Below are 21,532 nucleotides of genomic sequence, written 5' to 3'. Positions count from 1 at the left end.
CACACATGTGCACATACAGCCGTGTACTCATATGCACACATGCGCACAGGTGCATGCACATATATACACGTGGATTTGCATACACGTGCACAGAACACACATACACATGCACACACGAGCATGCATGCACATGCACTAGCTCTTTAGGTTCCAGCAGCCTTAGGAGAAAGATTATTTAGTGAAAGACCTTACTTTTTGTCCTTAAGAGTTCACATAATCAGAATCCCAGACTCACAGACCGGTCGGGGTGGGCAGGCAGCCCCAAGTGCCCCTGGGCCCCCCCGGCCCAGCAGCCCCCCGAGCAGGGTGCCCAGCCCCACGTGCAGGCGGCTGCTGGAGACCTCCCCGAGCAGCCCCCAGCCCCTCTCTGGGCAGCCTGGGCCGGGGCTGCGGCACCCGCCCGGCCCGGAAGTGCGGCCTGGCGGGCAGGGGGAGCCGCCGGGGCTCCGCTACGGCCCTGCCGCTGCGCCTGGACACGGGCACCGCTGACAGGAGCCTGCTTTTTCTTCATTGCATCATCTCTTCAGGTATTTATGTAGATTGCTGTAGTTATACACACTGATGTATTTATATACATTTATTTATATCCATTGAGTCAGATCGGGGTCAGCATGCTGCTTGCCTGCCCGCTGTGCTCCAGGCTCCCCATGAATTGTCCCCAGGGCTAAGTACCTAATGAGCTGTGGGGAGGCCTCAGTGCTGAGCCCCTGTGAATGCTTCACCCCTGAGAAATGCTGCACCCCTGAGGCTGATGGCTGTGCCCAGCTCTGAGGGATCCCTGCACTCCAGAGGCCACGCTGGCTGCCTGGGGATGCGGGCAGCTGGGAGTGCTGCAGGCCCTGCCGTCTCTGGGGTCCGCTGGTTTCACCCCAAGCCTGCTGCCCTTGCCCACGGGTCACTGGGAGCTTCCTGTGGCAGAGGTGCCACCTGGCAGTGGCGGTCCTGGGGTGCCGGCTGTCACGGTTGTGCACTGTCAGCCCCTCTATCCTGCCCGCAGCACAGCAGGGCCTCAGCACTACCTCTGCTGCCTGCCACCACCACTCCTGCCTTCTAAAATATGCACATGGCTCCTCCAGACAGCGCCTGGGGCAGCTTCCTGAATCCCCAGACAATTGTGGGAGCCAGGGCAGTTTTTACCCCATAGTTCCGCTGCTGCTGCGGGAGGATGGGGACAGCTGGTGCCAGAGGGATGAGCCGCGCTGCTGCCTGGGGTCAGCCAGCAGGGCAGATTTGCGGCCAGGCCCTGGCCATCATGCTGACCCACACAGAGCTGCGGGGGCGATTTGGTGCGGCGGTGCCGGCCCCACCAGCCCCAGGCACGCCCAGTGCCAGCCCGGGAGCAGGCGCAAGCCCTGGCAGCCCAGGGAGATGCCAGCTGGAGCAGAGGCCAGCACCTCGTGTGACCCAGCCTGGCTCTGCCATGCCGGACTGAGAGTTTTTACATGTACAACTCTAAAAATGGTGCCAAAGGCAGCCCAGGCTGCTCCAGCAGCAGATCAGCTTGGCTGTGGCCAGCAACAGGGCCAGGCAGCATCCCCTGCCATGGATGGGGGGCCCTGACCCATCCTGCGCCAGCCCCCAGCCATCTCCCAGCCCTGCTTGCCTCTGCTAACCCTGACATTTTTTTGGAATCTTGTTAATCACTTGTTTGGTGATTCTGACTGTACTTTCTTCTCTGACCCTTTAAACCACGAAAATGCTGATCCTATATGTGCTGACGAACTTAATTAGCTCCTTTAAACCACCAGCTGCTTTCAATAAGATTTTCAGGATGTCCCAGGCACATTTTAATTCAAAGGTCAAAAGTCTTAGACTTGTTTACTGTGGTGTTTTAGAGATAAAATAATTCACCTTGTAAAGTAACAAAATGGTATGGAGACACCTACCAGCTTTATATAAATACAGAGGGAAGCATGTTTTCTTGGGGACTGCAGTGGGGGAAATGATTAATAACAGGCTTTAAAACAACTTTGCAACTTAGATTTGAGTAGTCATTGCCAAGCTTTCCCAAGATGATAGCATGCAGCCAAGAACCCTCCTGCACAGAGGTGTCCCATGGAGGACAGGGCCAGCATCTGCCACCTCTGTCTGCCTCTCCACTGGCAGCTCTGGCATCATGGCCAGCTCCCAGTACCAGCAGCTCCCAGCGGGATCGGACCAAGCACCATGCACAGCTGGCAGGACAGGGACTCTCCAGCCAGGGCTGAGCCCTGCTCTGCCTCGTGGAGGCACAAGGGCAGCCTGCAGGTGCTCCCTGGATTCACCAGAGAATCCAGATGGCCAAGCAGGATGGCGATGGGGAGGTGGGTCCAAGGCCAAACTGGGAAGTTTGTCCACAAGTCAGGGTCTAAGCCTGGTGAGTGTAACCAGCATCACACACAGCCCAGTGATCATTGTGCAGGTCTGAGGTCAAACTGGTACATCTGCTTGCAAGTCAGGGTCAGGATCGACAGGGTCTGTGGCCAGGCTGTATGTGCCACGCCAGTGCTGCAGCGGAAGGTGGTAGGGCGGTGCTCCGTGGCAGTCATGGCACCAAGCACAGTGCTGGAGCAGGAGAGAGGTAAACCTCCCTCCTTACCGCAACCCCCCCCCCCCCCCCCCCCCCCCCCCCCCCACTGCAGAGCTGGCTTTGTCGAAAAGGAGAATTTGTCCTCCTTCCCAAGTGACCAGTAAAGCACTGCAGGCAAGGCACATGGCAGATTCTGTGTCTGTCTGCCCCTTGACACTGCCGCTGTGCAGCTGTGGGTGACTGTTGTCCCGCTCTGCAGGGAGAGGTGCTGTCCCAGTGCATGTGGCAAGCTGCTCTGTGCTGCCCCAGTGAGGGGACTTAAGTTGCCAGATGCAGAGGCAGGTGTTCTTCCTGTACTTAAGTCTGAGGAGACCCAGCTGTCTTCTGCAGTCCCCGGAAGATCCTCCCTGCTGGTGGTGGGGCCTTCCACAGAGCCAATCCACAGGACCACCCAATTTTTCTCCACAAAACTCTAACTCACCAGGGCTTGGCAGAGCCACCACCATTCCACAGGTGGTGAAGGACATGACCCAGCCCTGGCAAAGGGAACTCAGAAAGGGGTGAATTGCACATCTGGAGTGCACTCTGTGCTTTGTGGACCAATCTTTTGTGCTTTGGAGAAGAGAAAGGAGAGGAGAGGAGAGCAGAGCAGAGGGAGGGAGGAAGGGAGGGAGGGAGGAAGGGAAGCTAGGAGGGAAGGAAAGAGAAAGAAAGGAGATAAATCATATTTAGTGGCTTTATTCATTTTGAATGAATATTTTTACTTGTTTGGGTGGAGACAGAGAGAGACTTATAAACCTGTAGGAAGGTGCTACACACAATCACCTGCATATTTCATTCAAAGACTAGCTCTTGCAGAACTTACAAAGTACTTCATTTCACAGAATATCTGGGCTCCTCATGAGCAGCATTGTATGCATCAGCCATGTGTGAGAGCAGTATGGCCCCTGTATGGGTTATCATGCGTGATAGCTATCGTTGCCGTGCAAGTGCAGAGACAGACCGATGTTCACATCTGCCTTAAGCACAGGGCTCTGCCCCGCAGGGCCAGAGAGGTGCCCTGTGCTGGCCCAGGTTGCTCGGGGCTCCGGGCCAGTGGCATACGCAGCCAGCTGGGTGCTCATATGGGGCTGGGCTGCTTTAGCTGTTACCCAGCATCAGCCCACCTTGGTGGGGAGTGGGAGCTGTCGGGCCAGCACCCGCTTAGCTTCTCCACAGAAAAAAAAAAAAAAAATTTGGCTTGGTCCTGAACCTAAGGCTGTTTGGGTCTGGCTTGTGCTGCGGACTCAGTCATTCAACACCAGCAAAAGACACACTTTTTCTCAGAGTTTGGGTGCGCTGCCTGGGCATAGTCTTCCAGGGAGGCCAGGTTTATATTTAGCTCTGTGTGGAGCTAACTCCTAGAATAAATGCAGTGAGCTCATTTCAGCCTATACAAGTTACATGCCGGTATTCCAAGCCCCAGAATTTGGCTCACACAGAAGCCAAGCAGAGGGGCAGTGCTAACAGCTTAGATTTGAGCTGCATTTGGAGACCGGCAGGATGCGACACTGGAGCAGCTTGGAAGAATCTGCATTGCTCGTTGTTTGTGGTTCACTGATAGCTACCAAGCCTTGGTTTCCTACAAGGCCCCACTCGTTCCTATGTACAATGACATTCTTGTCCCAAGCTGTAGCATTTTATGCTTTTTGCCTTTTGCTATATGTAGTACAGAGGCATCCAAAAACATTTTTTTAAAAAAAAAGGTCTTGCAAAAAATGTCAACATTTGAATATTGGTTTTCTTTCAAAATGTTTGAAACAGACATTTTATTACAGATATATATTTCCTTCTGAAAGCGGTATTAAATGAGTGATTACCTATATGTTATGCAACAGAAGCACAATTTTAATAAAAAATACACAGCAGCATTTTGATCAGTTTGAAAAAATGGAAAAAGGCACATCTTTTCCCCAATATTTGCTTTTTTTTTAAGCCATCTTTTTCCCAGGGAAAAATGTCATGTTAAAAAATTAGGATCACTTCTAACTTTGCACTAAGCAAGTCACAGCACTTAATTTTTGACCCCCTGGAGGTTTTTAAAGTCTCTCTCTCTCTTTTATATTTACATTTACTTCTATAGAGCTAAGTGCATTCCTCTGCCTGCCCTCACCCCCCACTCCCGTGAGACAAGGTTGAATTCACAGCCCTGGGATAGCGGTGCCTCTTCTACATCAGAGAACACTTCTGCTCAGCAGCCTGTTTCATTTCAGTGAAGGTGGCTTGTGCCTTTTCTTTGATCGCATCCATGTCCATATTCTGAATATTCTGCAACTGTCCCAGGATAGAGTCCTTGTCCTCTTCTTCTACCTGATCTTCTGCCACCATCTTCTGAAGGTCTTCTGGCAAACCCACATCATCTCCAGCCATCTGTATTTGATTCTCATCCAATTCACTCTGATACAAAACAGAAAATAAAAGCAGTACATGAGAGTATTTCTGCTTCCCCAGGATCTAATGAGCCTCTTTTTTGTTCGTTTGGTTGGTTGGTTGGTTGGTTGGTTTGGTTGGTGTGGGTCCTGCCCACAGGGCAGCAGTACCTGGCACACCTCGTTAGGGCGCTCACCACTAGGCTAGTCTTTCCACGAGGCTTGCGGCAGTCCCACTGTAGTTACCCCCTTGAGAAGGTGAACAGCCCAGGCTGTGCTGCTGTCTTGCACAAGCTTTGGGCTGCATCTTGATTACCCTTCCCTTCAGCACTGGACACTTTGGGTTTTGCAATTTTTCTCATATATATATATGTATGTATGTATGTATGTATATAGGCAAATTAAGATACTACACTTTAAAATAAAAGGCTACTTTGTGCTCCACGTGCATGCCAGGATGGCTGTAGCTGTGAATCTGTAATGCTTTCAGGTAAAAGTAAGCGGTGTGTCAGTTTGTAGAACCCAAGCCAAGATCAGGAAGAAAACCACTGGTATTCCAGTGGCCTGCTGGAAGCTGCCCCGGAGTCAGATAGATGCAGGTGCTGAGTGACGGAGGTCAACTTCCTAGAAACTGGCCACTGGAATATCATGGTAGGCGTTAGCTCCTCTTACCTAATATAGAAAGTAAACTCACTTTTTCTGCCATTTCTTTTCAGGTTATTGACAGATTGCTGTTAATCCTCCATTCATTTCATTATATGAAAATAAGTACGGCATTTGCCTGATAGACTACTTTTTTGTTTTCATTACAGTTGGGAAGGTAAAATAAATGACAGTTAAAAACAGTGTGAATCTGAGCTGCTAAATGACATATGTTTTGCTTAAAGTAAAAATAGGTCCTATTTATAATGCAAGCCTAATAGCCACAGGGCTTTATTTGATCAGCTTTACTGCTTTCCACCTTTTGTATTAGGGAATGGATCAGCAAGTAAATTCACCATATAGATATTTGCATTGAAATATATTGTAGCAACAGGGCTGTAATCATGAATAGAATCTTCTGCCCCAGAACTGAATTACCTACCACTATCATGCAATGCCTAACTATCGCCTACAGTTACATAATGAATAGCAGCCCCCCTCCTTTCCCCTCCCAAATCAGGTGCTGTATACACATGTATGCAATGAAGTCTGCAAAAAACTCACTATGCTGAGGTCTACAAGTACCCACAAGTATATCAGCAGCACTTTGTTCAATACTTCAGTTGCATTCAAGTAACACTAGTTGTGAAACTTCTTTTCTACTCCTGTTTTGGAGTTTCAACCTGGAAGGTTGCTACTACTTTTGTGTTTCATATGTTTTCTGTTAGGAAGCAATTAAATAATTAAAAAAAAAAAAAAAGAAAAAAGATAATGCTCAAACTGTACAAAATTTTATATTAAACCAGAGAGCATTTCATCTGGATACCTGCCATTTTAATAGCTAGACATGCACAGGAGAATAGACTGGAAAATGGCCTGCAGCAGTTGCAATCAAGAGAGAGTAAGGGAGAGATGAGATTTGGTGATTATCAAAAACTGGTTTCAGCAAGGTTTGACACAGACCCTGCGGTTTCTGTCTTGGCCATGCCCATACCAAGTCCCTGTAGCAGCTTGCTGTTCTAGCAATGGGAAGGGACAGTGAATGACCTTCCCCTTTTAAGTCCCTTTGCATTGGAAGAGAGGCATGAAGAAAGCTGCATTAATGCAGATAGGATTTCTGACACAATTGAGGTCTTTCTAGGTTTTCAGTGAATTGTAAAAGGAGCCTGCCCGGTTTGAGTGTTTAATATGAAGTATCTTCTACTTAGAACTTGTCACAATACAAAGGTCACACAGTGTAAGAAAACTTAGAATTACTGGAGAAAAGGTCTCCATCTTCACCAGACCATGCCTAAACCTTATCTAGGCCTTTGGTTGGCACTCCAAGTCATGATGAAGAGCAGGGGCTGCCTGACACATAATCAGAGCAACGCTGTAGTGCTGGTAAGTGGGATAATAGGAGGACTTAACAAAAGAAAGGATGGAGGTTTGGTGCACGTCTGAGAAAGCAAAAAGAGACAAGAGAAGGAACTGGTTAAGCAATTAAAAGGGCCGAGATACAGTAAGCACTAGGCATACTTGCTTCCTGCCCGCCTGTTGAAACACTCTATCAGTGGGGCTATGTCAATTTTTCAAACAATGGTGATTTTGTTCACATTTTGTTGTGGATTCTGATGGATCCTGAGCTCAGAAGAACAGGATATTTTGACACAGTTCACACATCAAAGATAAGCATTAATGCTTCATTACATCTCCAAAATGAAGCATGACAGCAGCAAAGGCCTGATATGAATAAGTAGCAATGCTGTCAGCAGGAGGTGTTTTTGAGAGTGAGAGGGGTCTTGGGTTTGCATGAATGAATGAATGCAAGAGTGAATGGAAGGATGTATATGAGCAATGGCTGTGTAGTTTCAGGCTTTTGCAAGAACAAGCAGACTGGTATGCTTGACTGCATAGCCACTATTTATTGTTACATTTACTTGCACAGCATTATGCTTGTAATAACTATACTTCCCTTTAATCTGATTTCCCCCATTTCTTCTGAAAAATACAGAGAGGTTTATCATGATTGATGCTACTCAATCATGTAGGTAAAATGAGTAAGATCTCTTGATCCTGTTGAATATGGTTTGCTGCCATCAAAGCTGTGGGAGCTAGTAACAATATCCCAATCAGCAGAAGTGTTCTTTATTGATTGTGTAGCAGGAGCAATGGTTTAAGCTTTTAATCCACAAGCCATAGCTATCAGAGGAGTTTTCCTTTTGAAATTCTCCCACATCACAGTACAGGATGATAAAAAGGTACTGGGCTACTTACTGAAGAAGTCCTCCTAAGCAGCCAATGACACATTTTCTTTCCTTTAGAACTACTTATAATTCATCATCACTGCATGCTAGCGTATATTATGTGGAGAAATGGCCATACAATGCACATGAAGGGACCTTTGGCAAGTTGAATTACTGTTTGGCATGTTTTTGCAGCAATGTCCCCTGTCCTGCCGAAGTCTGAGACGTGATGCATGGCACAGTTTGGGGTTTCAGAGTGATCTCTGACCAAAGATGAATGTATACAGATGTGGTTGAAAGCAGCACAATTCTGCCGAAGTCACTGAAATTCCACCTGCTTCTATCCTCTTGGTATATAGCCTGGCCTTGAGTAGAGCTAATACGAGCTCCAACACAGGAGGGTTGCTCAACAGCAAGCAAAGAAGCCAGCAAGATGCACATTACCTCTTCTTTTTTCTTCTAAAAGTTGTCAGATCTGGTTCTGTTACTTTGATGTTTAAATGGAAACATTACCTTAAACATCTGATTTTACCCAGTGTTGGGGGGGAGGAGGGGGGGGGTTGTTGTTTTGTTGTTGTTGTTGTTTGTTTTTAAGCCTGGTGGAAACAAGCTTTGCTTTCTCACAAGAAGAGATGAGACAATTTTCCCACAGAATGTTCTTAAAGTCAGGTAAATGCTGCTGCAAGTATCTGTGTACACAGTGAGCATGCAGCTCCAAGCACACACTTTCGGAAGCCCGGAGCAGGAATGCGGTGCTGGAAATGCACAATTATGTCTGTTAGTTGCAGGCAGCAGCCTGGGATCAGAGTGCAAGCAGGGTCTGCAGCTCCCTGCTGTCCCAACATGCACACAGGTGGGGACCGTTACTCACTCAGAGCCAGGTACGGCTCCGGTAGTGATGGAGGCACTACCCTGCATCAGAATACACTCATCTTGGACCAGAGACAGCATCCCAGATAGGCAGTGCTGGTGGATAGGACAGGTTGGGGTGGCCTCTGACAAAGCCATACAGAAAGCCCCCCTTCCCTTAGTAAACATACAGCAGGCTGAATGGCCTGTCTCCTCGTGAATTAGCTCTCCTATCTCCATAGTCTCCAGGTCTCTGCAAGTGCTCAGCCACCCTTTTAGGGTCTCTGAGAACATAGAAACAACATCTATTCCTAGTAAATTAAATATGCCCGGCACTGGTCTCTTGCCTCAAGGCCAGCTGACCTGCAACAACCCACGGCTATGCTATTGAGCTCTCTTGCCCTACAAAACAGGGTGGTCCCATCTAACTCCCTGTTGGGAATGCCTGTCCCAGCTCCCAAACCAGCCCTGGGAACTGCTTGGGAGAGTGCCCAGGCCAAAACTGGGACAGACACTATTGTGACAATTCAACAGCACAGATGCTGGAGTCCGAGTGCCTGGGAATGTTCTTTGACCCCGATTATGCACCTGGTGCAGTAATGGGGGTCAATGGATCAGACTTGGCCAGATCCATTTTGTTACGGGAGCAATCCAGCACCAAGTTCTCTGTACAAACGTGGCAGGCAGCTGTAAGCAGAAAACAGGCTAACTGTCTATTTATATCAAGTCTGTAAGCAAAAGTGATGAAAGCTTACTGACTAATCCCCAGTGGAGCCAAACTGTTTTGCAGCATCACTAAGTGATACATAATTTTCCTTTTGGTTAGCTTCCTGCCATAAAATTTACCTGTGCCTATATGCAGAGACCCGGAGGACCCGGGTAGGAGAACCCAGACCTGATCCTGTCCCTTGTCCCCTGCAGCGCACCAGCTGTGTACAGAACCAGAGCTCACCGACGACTTGACCTGCGAGCAGGAGCTGCCGCGAGCGATGCAGCATCACGGTGCTGACCTGGCCTCTCCCCGCGAGCCTCTCCTGCGCCAAGTCCATGGCCGTGCTGGGACCGCAGGTAGGGCACCGGGCAGGATGAAGTAGAAGGCAAGAAGTGAATAAAAGGGTTTATTGTTGGGTAGGGTTTTTTGGTTGGTTGTTTCGTTGGTTTTTTTTGTTTGTTTGTTTTTTGTTTTTTAAACACACGTTATTACTTGCATCACTACGCATTAGCAAGGTTTTAGCATACACATTTCTGGATGACACTCCTCTGACCATAAACAGAGCTCTTCAGGAAAACCACAGAGGGGACAGTGCGATTTCCAAATTTCAGATAAAAGGATGCTGAAAGTAATTTGTGTTCCCACAAACACAAACTCACCAGGACCATCTTCTTTTCCTGCCTGATCTTCTCTATTGTATTTACTTGTAATTACTGATATCTCTTTCCTGATTCTGGAAATGAAGTTTCTCAAGGTAGTTCCATAGTTAGTGGAGTTGCTCAGTCTAGTCCCACACTACTGGTATATTAGATGAAAGCCTTTCTTTAAACAAAACTAAACTAGATGAGATCTAATCACTAGCTTTCAAAACATAACTTATGGTGGAACATCTCTTTTCACTCTATCTTAGATATCAGATCTATGCTAAGGTGGCCCTGCCCTGCTGTGTGTGTAGAAAGCAGCTTACAAGAAAGCAAGTGCAATGAAATCAGCTGGCATGAATGTTCAAAATGAATGTTCAAACAAGTGGTAAAAATGCACTTTGTTTTGCATGGAGGTGATGCACTGAGTACTCTGCAGAGGCAAAAGTTGTCCACAGACTAAATGTCTCACGACTAAAAACATCTTTCTGATGACAAACCTAAGTTGACAATTCTGTTAATAGGATTAGGTTCATTAAGGGACTGCTTTCTCTTATGAATCTGTCCCAGATAGCATGAAGCTTTAGATTTTGAACTGAAAAGGGGGCCCTGCTTAGTCCTGAGTTTCATGCTTTCATTTGCAATGTGTGCTAGTGAATGATACTGGCAATATTCAGAGTTTCTATCCCATAATGTGCTACCTGATATGACTTGCATTTTTCAGAATAACTAATGTAGCTGGTCTACATTGTCACAAGTCTGAGAGCATTTTGCTGGCATAATTTTGTGTCATAGAATTGTTTTGTTTTTTTTTCAGGGACATATGCTATATATGTAATAATATCTTTTTTTTTTCCTGTTTTCATAAATGTTGGAGCTCCTGTGCTACCTGAGAGGCAGGTCCTCTGTAGTTGTTACTGAAGCTGTGCTTAGTGTGTACCACAGCCAAATCCTGCTGGAGACAGGGCAGGCCACTGCTGCATGCCCTGGGCACAATGAGGCAGCAGTGCACCAGTAGGAGGTCAGCCAGGGGCAGCTGCAGAGGCCTTAACACCCTCCTAGAACTGGAGAGAGCACTGCAGATGGGAGACTTCCAAAACCAGAGACAACTTGCTCCGCTGGCTTTTATGCGAGAGCTGGGTACGTGGGTATGCTTAAGCCTTTGGAAGTAGCACTTTTTAGGGCCTTACAGAGTGTGAAGAGGATGTGGGGAAAAGCTGTTCAGTAGCTGTCTGAGCACATGCTTCCAAAAAGGAAAACAAAGCCTAACAAATAATCTAATGTTATTTTACTACATGTCCACTAATGAAAATGCTGATGTCTAGAGATTTATGCCAACAATCCAATCAACCACTTAAAATCTTGTACTTCCCTGTTTTGCATAATTAATCTTTCTGTAATTAAACTCGCCCCCAGGATATTTTTTTCCTCTTTCTGTTCTTGTCATTCGGCTGAGTACCTGCAGCCCAGAACAAATGGTATATTGCAGCTGATGAATACAGAAGAGCATGGTGGATGCTCCTTATATCCCATGTATGACACTGGTCATGCACAGAGCTAACATATATCCACATTCCTCCAGGCATATCTCTTTCTCTTCTGGCTAGACATTCTGTTCAGAGGGAATCTGAAGATGAGTTGTGTTTGGCTAGACTTTCCGACGCCAGGCTATAGCTGTGAGCAGCTGCCTACTGCTCCCTAACACATCCCCTGCAGAAACAAAAAAATCAGCTTTATTCACACAGCATGGATCCCACACGTTCCTTGGGCCCTGTGCTGTGTGCAGACAGCATGCACAGTCTGTCTGTCTGTCTGACTGCCTCATCAGGACTGCATGGCTGAGCTGAGGCGCTCAGCGGCTTCGGCTCAGCCCAGGCAGGTCCAATGTCTTGCAGATGGTCTGTGCAGTCTGTAGGAGGTACGCAGGTCCAGTACCTGCTGGAAACATCAGACTACACAGTGCAGACGTGCGCATCTATTTAAAGGGACACTCAGCCATAATACCAAGACCTCTGGGCAGTGAAAAAGAGTAAAGTGTAAGTACGAGTCCAAGTACAAGTAAGTGTGTGGCCTTGGGAGCAACCTGCAGAAGGCCAATCATACTTTGATTTAAAGGAGTCACTTATATGCGAAGCAATAGGCGTAGCAGAAGTCCTCCATTTTTGAAAATGACAAACTGTATGTCTTCAGATAATTTTAAAAGCCAAATGCCCTTACAGAGTTTGTTGATCTGAAATGAGTTTTAATATAAAACTGTATTCACTTCAAATTTGCTTATGAAAGCTTTATTCAACTTTGATACATTTGGAGGGAAGGGTGAGTGGAAGTAGCTTAGGCGAGGCTTTCTCCACAGAATATTTTCCCTTTTTTTTTTTGTTTTTGTTTTTGTTTTTGTTTTTGGTTGGTTGGTTGCTTGCTTGCTTTTGGTTGCAAAAAGACAAGTTTTTAAAAGCTAGAGAAAAAAAATATTTTTCACCACAGATTATGAATGAGGCCTGCCAGACTGGTTAAATACAAATGGTATGATTTTATCTAAGTCACAAGATTCGTTCACTTTTCAACCAAATTGCAAAGTTTGCCTTTAGGTTCAAGCAAATAATTGTGATTTCACATAAGAGTGGTGCAGTTTTATGAAAATGGCACTAGAGGGCCTTTGACCGCTCAGGGTTAGACGCAGCATCTGCCACCTCATAGAAGAAATACATTATTTATAACTGGTGTTTACATTATATAATCACTTTCTGAGCCTAGGTTTCCTGATTTGTTTCCTAATTTGTAACTGCTTCACTGCTAAATCCTTTACTTCTGGCATTTCTGATGTTTTAGTAGGTAATTCTTTAAACAGTGCATCAGAGATGGTTGCAAACGTTTTAGTATTTAGTTGTGCTTTCCACAGAAAAAGCACACTTGTCCTATCCCTACACCCCCTGACAAGGAGTCCCTCCCTGACTTCCCTGCAGCCCCCTTTAAGTACTGGAAGGCCACTATAAGGTCTCCCCGGAGGCTTCTCTTCTCCAGGCTGAACAACCCCAACTCTCTCGGCCTGTTTGCATAGGAGAGGGGCTCCAGTCCTTGATCATCTTTGTGGCCTCCCCTGCACTCACTCTAATACATCCATGTGCTGGGGACCCCAGTGCTGAACACAGTGCTCTAGGTCTGCAGCTGTGCAACCTTGCATTTTTCCTCCTCACTTCAGTAAAACACTTTCCTCTGGTAGACATCAGAAGATATTATTGAAGCTTCAGCCTTGCACAACCACTTTGCAATGCTTGTGCTTTGACAAAGTTAAAATTGCAGGACTCAGCAGCTCCTGGGAAGGTTTTTCCTTCAGCTTTTCTTTAAGTTGGGTCACAAGAAGCCTCGGGGTGACTCAGTGTTCCCTGCTGTTACATGACCTCTGTGATGACAACCCTGAGCAATCACAAACGAAACACCCTGGGGTATTAATAGTTTGTTAGTGGAAAATATTTTGAGTATGTTGGACTTCCTGTTGATAATTAATTCCATCACTGCTGCTTAATTAATATAGAAATGGAGAAGTTTCATGGATAGTTCTCAACCTTGACTAGGGCCATCATCCCAATTAAATGTCTCATCCCAGAACAGAAAGGGCTGGAAAATGTGGGCTACTTACTGCTAGAATATTGTAATTACACTGATATAATAAGAAAAATTCTATCTACCTGGACTCAAAATCAGTGAGGAAGATGGGTTCTTAATTTTCTTGAAATTCCTTGGAGTTTATCACCTGAATACCTTTGTAGTTATGCATCACAGAGCAAGAACATAGGACTTTAAACACAACTCAGTTCATCCCATTTGCAAGCTGAGTGACATGACAAGGGCCACCAAAACACAGAGAAATCCATATCTTCATGTGACTGATGGACCAGCAAGCCCCAAAATCTGCTGACTGCAGGAGAGGGAAAAAAACACAGAGACCGCACAGATCACAAGGTCGTAACAATATTTGTGAAGGGAAAAGCAAACAGGGAAATCCAGGCAATGGCCAGGAGGCATTTTCAGGAGGCATTTGCTCAAATCATAAAATTTCAGCAAGTCACTGAAGTTGTATTTCACATAACTGTACCTGAAGTGCATCTTAAGGAAGCTGGAAAAATAAATCTCTTAAGAAATCCTTTGCAAGCATTGAAAGAGTAACCAGGCTAAGAGCAGTTTAATAGCATATAAACCACTAGTGCTCAGGCTCAGTAATTCCTGGGAGAACTCACATGACTTTTTAACAATACAGGAATAAGGAGGCTACACAAACTTGAGTCTGAAAAGCCTTTCCAGAAGTGACCTTTTCTCAGTGCCTGTGCACAGACCCGAGCCCAGGGACAGACGCAGCCTGGGCTCAGCAGAGGGAAGGCTCCCTGCAGGGCAGCAGGCTGCGGGAGTGCCGTCACTGCCGTCTGTATCAGGATGCGCTCAGGGAAGGGAGTGCTTCCTGAGCTTCCCCCCTTTACCCAGTAAATTTGCCAGGCCAACAACAGCGGCTGGAGAAGCTGTGTCATGGGCACGTCGTGCAGAGCCGCAGTGCTTGCTAGGCTGAACCATAGATGAGAAACCAGAGCATAGAATGAATAAATGTTATGCATGTGCATAGTAGAGAAATTCAGTAAGCTCAAGACACAAATATTCTTCTCCCTCCTTGTAAGAGTCCAAACTACACAGTCTCTGGGAACTATTTATAACACTGCTTAAGACAGCATTGATTCAAGCAAAGATAAACTTCCTTGTTCTCCAGGAGACATCAAAGCCTTTTGGTGCATTGATTTCCTCACTGTAGTGCTCTACAGTGCCTGATAAACAAGGCCAAAAGTTGCAAGGCCATCCAAATCTTCTGCTATTCACTGTCCTGTCAGTAAGACTTGAGATCACAACCTGATCTCTCCTCTTAAAACCAAGCTGGCAATGATTAGGGACCCAACCCAGAAATTCAGGACACCCCAGCATCTCACTAAGCTCAGATTCAAGCTCAAGTTTGTGAGCATAGAGTGAAAGATTGAATTGTTCTGCTAATTCCAGCTAAAGCAGGGTATAAGAACCAGTGTCTTATGGATTAGGGGTGGAATGCTTCTCGCCTAACTTCAGCTAGTCTAACGTAGCAATATGACCCCTTCTGTGGGAGGTGTGCATCACTGGGAGGTGAGCCAAATCCACCTTAAACACCTATCTGGAGGTTTGGCTAGATGAGGCCAGAAGTGCTCATTTCTTTCCATTGATGACAGAGTCCCTAAGTGGCTGTATTGCATTAAGCACTAATTTTTTTTGGCAGCTAAGTGTAGTTATGATGGATTCTTCACCTTCCTCCATTTTAATTAACCAGCAAAACAATGAGAAATACTGATCAGAAAATAAATGGTAATGACTCAGAGCTGGCAGTCAAGTAGCAGTAATACAAGCAAACTCCAAAACTGCTAAGAAGAAAATGCTTCCTTGGGGGATATAAATTAAATTTTCAAAAACACTAACATTTCCTGGCAGTAGCAGTTCTGAGCAAACACTGTTCCATACTACTGCTTTCCTGCCTGTTGAAGAAGCTTACAAAATAACATAAAAACAACTTTTCCAAGCACAGAATCCCAAGTTATTTTCTCTGTGTTGGAGCAAACAGTGCAGCATACTCTGGATAAAATGGAAAAGCATAACAAATGGACAACACCTGCATGCCAAAAAACACTTGGTTGAACTAACTCATAGGCTTTCAATTCTGTGGCCCAGAGAACACTCTCAAATTTTAGGGAGTCCATAAGTGCACAGTAGTAATTTGCACAGATGAGTCTTCAGTTACTTCTTCGAAATGAATGGGAACCAAATATAACTTCAACTTTACAGATGTTTGAGTAGAGCACCACTAAATGCTTCTGGATGACAGGGAGATATTGCATGAAGTGGAAAACAATATTCCTTGTCCTTTGGGGGAAAAAAGGGGGGGGGGGGGGTTATTTCATATTTTCACTGTATATTCAGAGGAATTTAGATAACAAAAGTCAGAGCTTAGGGCACAGGGATGGGATTCATCTAATCTAACAACTATAAGAAAACAGGTATCTAACGTAACATCAGCACTCAGGCTTCCACTAGTGATTGAAACTTTCTGTGGAATACTTTTGATTTCATCTGATGTTTAGAAATAGTGTATTATTGTTCTCTATTTACTTCCTTTACAATGGTCACGAATTGACACATCTCCATTGCATCCCCTCACAGGCATGTTTAACCAATGCGTGTGCCAAGGCCATTCGATACTTCAGATTGCTTTTGTTGTTCTCCTATCATTTTGAGACAGAGTGATTAAAACTGCATTCCAGTTTCAAGTTGTTAAAGACTGCTAATGTAACCTAATAATGTTTTCTGATTTTGGTGTCTATCCCTTTCCTAATGATTCTTGAACTTTCTATTTCCCCTTAGACACCAGTGAGGACTCCTCTGATGTTTTCCGTGACTCATTTGCAACGACTTTGAGATCTCTTTCTTGACTAGTAGCAGTTCATTTGAAACCACCCATCCATAACACGCAGAGACAGGGAGGGTTTTCTTCCCCTTTCACTACTCTTGCAGTGCACCTCATTCAGCGTTTCACTGCTCATTCACTTACTGTCATTATCGTTTCCTGTAACTGCTTAAGCAAGATTTCAAGATTTCATTTCAACACCCTTAACACTTGTGTACATTGAACTCCCCCAGCTAATTACTAAATATGTTAAACAGCTCATATTTTTCTCAAAATCTTATTGCTTACCCTCTCCATTGTGAGGACTGATCATTACTGCCCTTTTTCTCCTAGCTTTTAAATATTTAGTACTTCATGGACCTTCCTTCCCCTTTTTTTTTTTAACTAAAACTAATCATTTTCACCCTTATAATTAGTTATCTCATCAGAGCATGCTGATCAATTCGAAAGGTTGGGCTGTCAGACACAAAGGTCTTTTTTCTCTTCTTCCCATCACGTGATTTTTACCCATATATCTGCTAGCTATCTTTGGTAGTTTTCCCCACATTTCCTTTAAACAAGTCAGTTACTGATTTATTTTCCCCTCTATATTTTATGGAGCTTTTTTTTTGAAAACATGTTCACATTTGCCACCTTCTGAGGTTCAATGGCAGACAGTGTACCTCAGTAAGCATGGCCATTCATAATCTGAAAGTCCTTTACAACTCTTGGGTAAATACCCCTTGGCCCTGGAGTACTGTGCATGGTGTAACAACCTCCTCTGTCAACCCTGAGTGGAGAAAATTCCTCTGATTCACTCCCACAGAAGAGACTGACTGACTGTTCGCAAAATAAGTGCCACCTAGGCTTTCTGCCACAATCCAGAAGCTATCATGGCTGCTTCATGCTTTTAACAAACCTCCAGATTTCTGTTGTTTGCAGCTTCTGATATTTATATTTTGGTTTTTCTGGGAATACTTTACAAAGTAAGGCAGCAATAAGGAAAAGCAGCACTAAAGAAAAAAAGAATGGACAGTTTGTTTGCCCTACTTGAAAGACGATAGTACAAACGAGCATTCAGAAGTTTGGAGAGTTCAAGTGTCCAGCTTGTAGAAGAGTTTTCAGTAGTTTTGCTTATTTACTTTCTGGTTTGTTATTATTATTATATAATTTTTTTTTTATTTAACTGGTGTATGTTGCTGATTTAAGAACATATGTACTAGCTGTAAGGCTCAGACAGACCAAATGTCCAGCTTGCCCGGTCTCTTATTTCAGATCTGACATTACAGAGATTACTACAAGAATCTTTCCATTTAATTCATCTGCTGAGCAGGAAAAAAGGGGTCTAAAACCAGCAGTCACTAGGAAAATCCATAGCTGTGGCCTCCTTGGGTTCTGTACTGAGCTGCAGCAGGGATCTCGCTAACGAAGGCAGTTGGCTGCTTTCAGAGCTCTGCACGGGCGCTGTCTGCTCTAAAAACAGCCACTGAGGTAGGTGAAGTCACAAACTGCAGGCTTACCTTAGGGAGTCTGTACTTTTCTCTCAGATGAACCCTCAGACAGGCTCTCTCTGCCTTTTTCTGTGCAAAGGCTGCATCTCTTTCCATCCTGAATATCAGAAAGGAAAAGAAAAAAAAAAAGTTTCTTCAAGATACTGATAAAATACTGTCTTTTACAATGGCCGAAGTTATTCCTGAAGTCATGTAACTTGCTCAGAGGCACAAAAGGAGTGATAACAACAAAGTGATGCTCAGGGGCTCAAATTCCTGAATCCCGAGCTTGCTCTCAGTGCACCTCCCTTAAGTACTATGGAGAATGAAATACTGCTTGTCTGGAGTTTGTGTCAGTACAGGCTGTTATTGCTCACTGTAACAATTCCAATACACAGAGCAGAAAATTTATGCTTGTTCCTTGCTTATCCCACCAGGTGCACTTACAGTGATGGCAATGTTCCTGTTCTGCAAACAGGACATTCTTCTAGCTTGGAAACCCATGGTGGTAGAACGTTTTTTCTAGGTCAGACCAAAAAGTTCACCTATCCTAGAGTCCTGTCTACAACAGTGGACAGTAGCAGACAAAGAAAGAATTTAAGAGCAGGATAGGCATCCTGTATCCTAACTGTCCAGCTTCCAAAATCCAGTAGTTTAGGGGCTGCTGGAGCTGGAAATTGGCCCTACATCATCTTCAATAGCCTTAGATGGCTTTTGTCATCTGTAAATTTTCCCAGTCTTTTCTGAATCACTTATTGCTCCAAAACATCCTATCACAACTAATTCCACAGCCTCTCTCTGTGGAAAAGTGCTTCTTTTGCCTGTGATTTTATAAAATACTTTAATTCAATTTAAAAATTCTTCATAAAAATTCTTTGTTAGATTACTTAGATATTTATTTCAAACTGTGTATTGCCAAAGATTTCTGGTAACATTTGATATCATTCACCTTCCCACTTTTTTTTTTTTTTTTCAGAAGAAGCTTCATAGAAATTCTCAGGCAAAATTGTTTTTGTTCCAGTATAGATATTTTGTCATGTTGAAAATTTGTCATGTTGAAATGAAATATTACCTTTTCTCTGCTTCCACATAAGAGTTTTTGCATCACTCTCTCTCGCTCGCTTGCTCGCTCTCTCTCTCTCTCTCTCTCTCATTTTTTAAAAGAACTAGTTCACATCAACTGGAAGCCATCTTAAACTTCTTTCAGCCAGTAATAGATGGGATGATTGGGAAAAGGGTTGTTTTTGCACTTCCAGCACATTTTTGCCTTCTTTCTCAACCTTCCTCTTCTCCTGCCCACTCCTTCTCCACAGGAGCCCTTACTGGCCCAGGCTGGTGTCAGGATATGTTCCCACAGGGTAGTGCTCCCCACGATGTTACAGATCCCTTTGGGTGCTCTGTGAGGTTTGGGGGCAGGAGGGGATTTTCTATTCAGGTAGATTTGAGCTTTTCACTTGTCCTGGCATCACAGGAAGACTTGGCAATCTTCCACCATTGCCTGGGCCCTGATCTTACACCCTGTTGTTCTGGAGGATTTAGTTATTCCCAGGAACGTGAAGATTTGTGGCTATAGGAAACAGATATAGGGGTCATTGCATGACAGCCAGGAGCTGATGTACAGCACAAACTGGTGCCCCCCTCTTGCTTTTAAACTCCTGTGATGCTGGAGACAAACTCTAGAACCATGCTGGAGAATGCTGGCACAAGCCAGCTGTTTGTCTCTGCATATCACACATTTTGCTGAGAAACAGCAGTCCTTGCATTTTTGCGGGTTAGTCACAAAACAAAACAAAAAATAACGAAAGAAAAACAACAAAACAAAACAAACAAACAGAAAGACAGGACAGTCATGTATCAAGGGCCAAACGCTGCCTGAGTATGACTCCAGCAAGGCACTTTACCTCCCTGACCTCCACTCTGTACAGCTGAAAGCTGGTTAAAATCCAGACAGCCCTGAAGCAGATGTTCTGCCTGTGCCAAAGATTTCTGACACACATTTACATAACCACACAGCATGTGCTGTCCTCAGCCACATCTTCTCTCTGAAAGTACTGCAGATGTTCCTACTGTAGTTCCAAATTGTACTTTCAGAAGTGCTCCTGCAGTGACTCCTCAATACACTTCTGTATGTAACAGACATGCCACACTTGAAAACTTCATACAAATAATAGTTTTTTCTGCATTTTTCCCATTCCAGGAATCCTGGCTTGATTCTATCTCTTTCAAATATCCTGTGACAAAAAGACATAGCAAAACATTCTGCATTTTATTCAAAAGTGAATGTTACACACTCAAGGTTTTATGATAGAAACGGCTGCTGCTAAATACAGACCTGGATACCTCAAATTCCGTCAGTCATTAACTTTTCACCTATAATCATCTTATGTGAAGGATTTACACAACCATTATGTAATTGATCATTAGAAGAACAGATGCACCTGAGATTTAAAAGTCAATTGTTTTCTTTGTAATTATGCATGATTTGACTTACACTAAAAGTCCTTTATTTTACTTCTGTTTTGATATTGGAACATAACAAGTGGTAAAGATTATAATTACAGAAAAAAAAATACATTAATGACATTTAATCATCTGAAAAGTTCTGCTTTATTCAAGTAGATTTTAGGAAAAGTAACCGAAAATGCAACTATAAGAAATAACCATCTTAAAACTTTTCTCTAGATAGATATTAGCTGTTTTACATAGCACTCATTACTTTTTCTGTGTCTGCCATGATAAACATGGACCAAGAAAGAATTATATATGTAAAGCGTACTACACATGGAGTTCTAGGAGAGCAAATCATATGTATTTTAAAATCAACTACTACAATATAACCACCTTTGTACATGTGAAAAAAATGTTATATATAAGGCAACTCCAATTAAGAATTAATCCAACACATCAAGCTGTGGTGAGAGCAGGACAGTGTAGGAAAGAGTTATAGGATGAGGGGGAGAAGGGGGAACACAATAGTTTATCATTTACAGTTGGTGAAGTTTTATTTTGGAAATCTGCTTCAAAAAATACTTTTCTGCTTAATAAATAAATAAATAAATAAATGCTTGGAGCCCTAACCCTAACCCTAGGAATGTCTGTCTTTTTCTTGGGTTATTTTTACCTGCACAAAGTCACAAAGAATCAGCCCCATACTGGTAATAAGGATCAGGTACTCACTTCTCCTCAACCACTTGCTTTTGATATTCCTCATACTCCTCTCTGGTCATTCCTGCAGCGGCTGCTGGGTCGGAAGGAGTGCTTTCTTCTTTGTTTTCTTCCCCTCCACCTCCAAGTCCCAAATTCTTTACCTGGTTGCTCAACACACTTTTCATTAGGAAAGCCATCCTCTTCTCAAGAAAAAAAAAAAAAAAAAAAAGAGCTACAAGAAAATGACTACAAGAAAGCCAAGCCAAACAAAAAAAGTGTTTTCAAAACTAACGGTCATAAGAGAGTTTCTACAGCCACAGCAGCTCTTCAAGGGCACAGCGCTAGTGAAACGTGAATGCCAAAACCAGTTTGTCAGCCATAATCTGGATTAAAGAGTGAACTCCTTAATATCTAGAGGCAGATGGTTCAGATTACTCAAAAAAAAATCATTAGATGCAGCTACCTACTTT

At 44.2% G+C, this 21,532-nt stretch overlaps 1 protein-coding gene across 1 annotated transcript; it reads right to left on the bottom strand.

Annotated features, from left to right (window-relative positions):
- Window positions 1-3,243: 3,243 nt before the first annotated feature.
- On the bottom strand, window positions 3,244-21,487 carry CPLX4 (complexin 4). Its single transcript, XM_040539988.1, has 3 exons — window positions 21,093-21,487; window positions 17,946-18,033; window positions 3,244-4,945 (listed from the first exon to the last, which is right to left on the bottom strand). The coding sequence occupies exons 1-3, from the start codon at window positions 21,257-21,259 to the stop codon at window positions 4,718-4,720; spliced, it is 483 nt and encodes a 160-aa protein (XP_040395922.1). The 5' UTR covers window positions 21,260-21,487; the 3' UTR covers window positions 3,244-4,717.
- Between the last annotated feature and the right edge of the window lie 45 nt (window positions 21,488-21,532).

Source organism: Cygnus olor, chromosome Z (genome assembly GCF_009769625.2).
Source record: "Cygnus olor isolate bCygOlo1 chromosome Z, bCygOlo1.pri.v2, whole genome shotgun sequence".
Classification (NCBI taxonomy): domain Eukaryota; kingdom Metazoa; phylum Chordata; class Aves; order Anseriformes; family Anatidae; genus Cygnus; species Cygnus olor.
This window is presented reverse-complemented; position numbering and strand designations above follow the sequence as displayed.

Coding starts and splice junctions, on each gene's coding strand:
- CPLX4 (XM_040539988.1), bottom strand. CDS start 21,259: ATGGCTTTCCTAATGAAAAGTGTGTTGAGCAACCAGGTAAAGAATTTG. Junction 18,034..21,092: donor AAGCAAGTGGTTGAGGAGAA/GTGAGTACCTGA, acceptor TCTGATATTCAG/GATGGAAAGAGATGCAGCCT. Junction 4,946..17,945: donor AAAAGTACAGACTCCCTAAG/GTAAGCCTGCAG, acceptor GTTTTGTATCAG/AGTGAATTGGATGAGAATCA.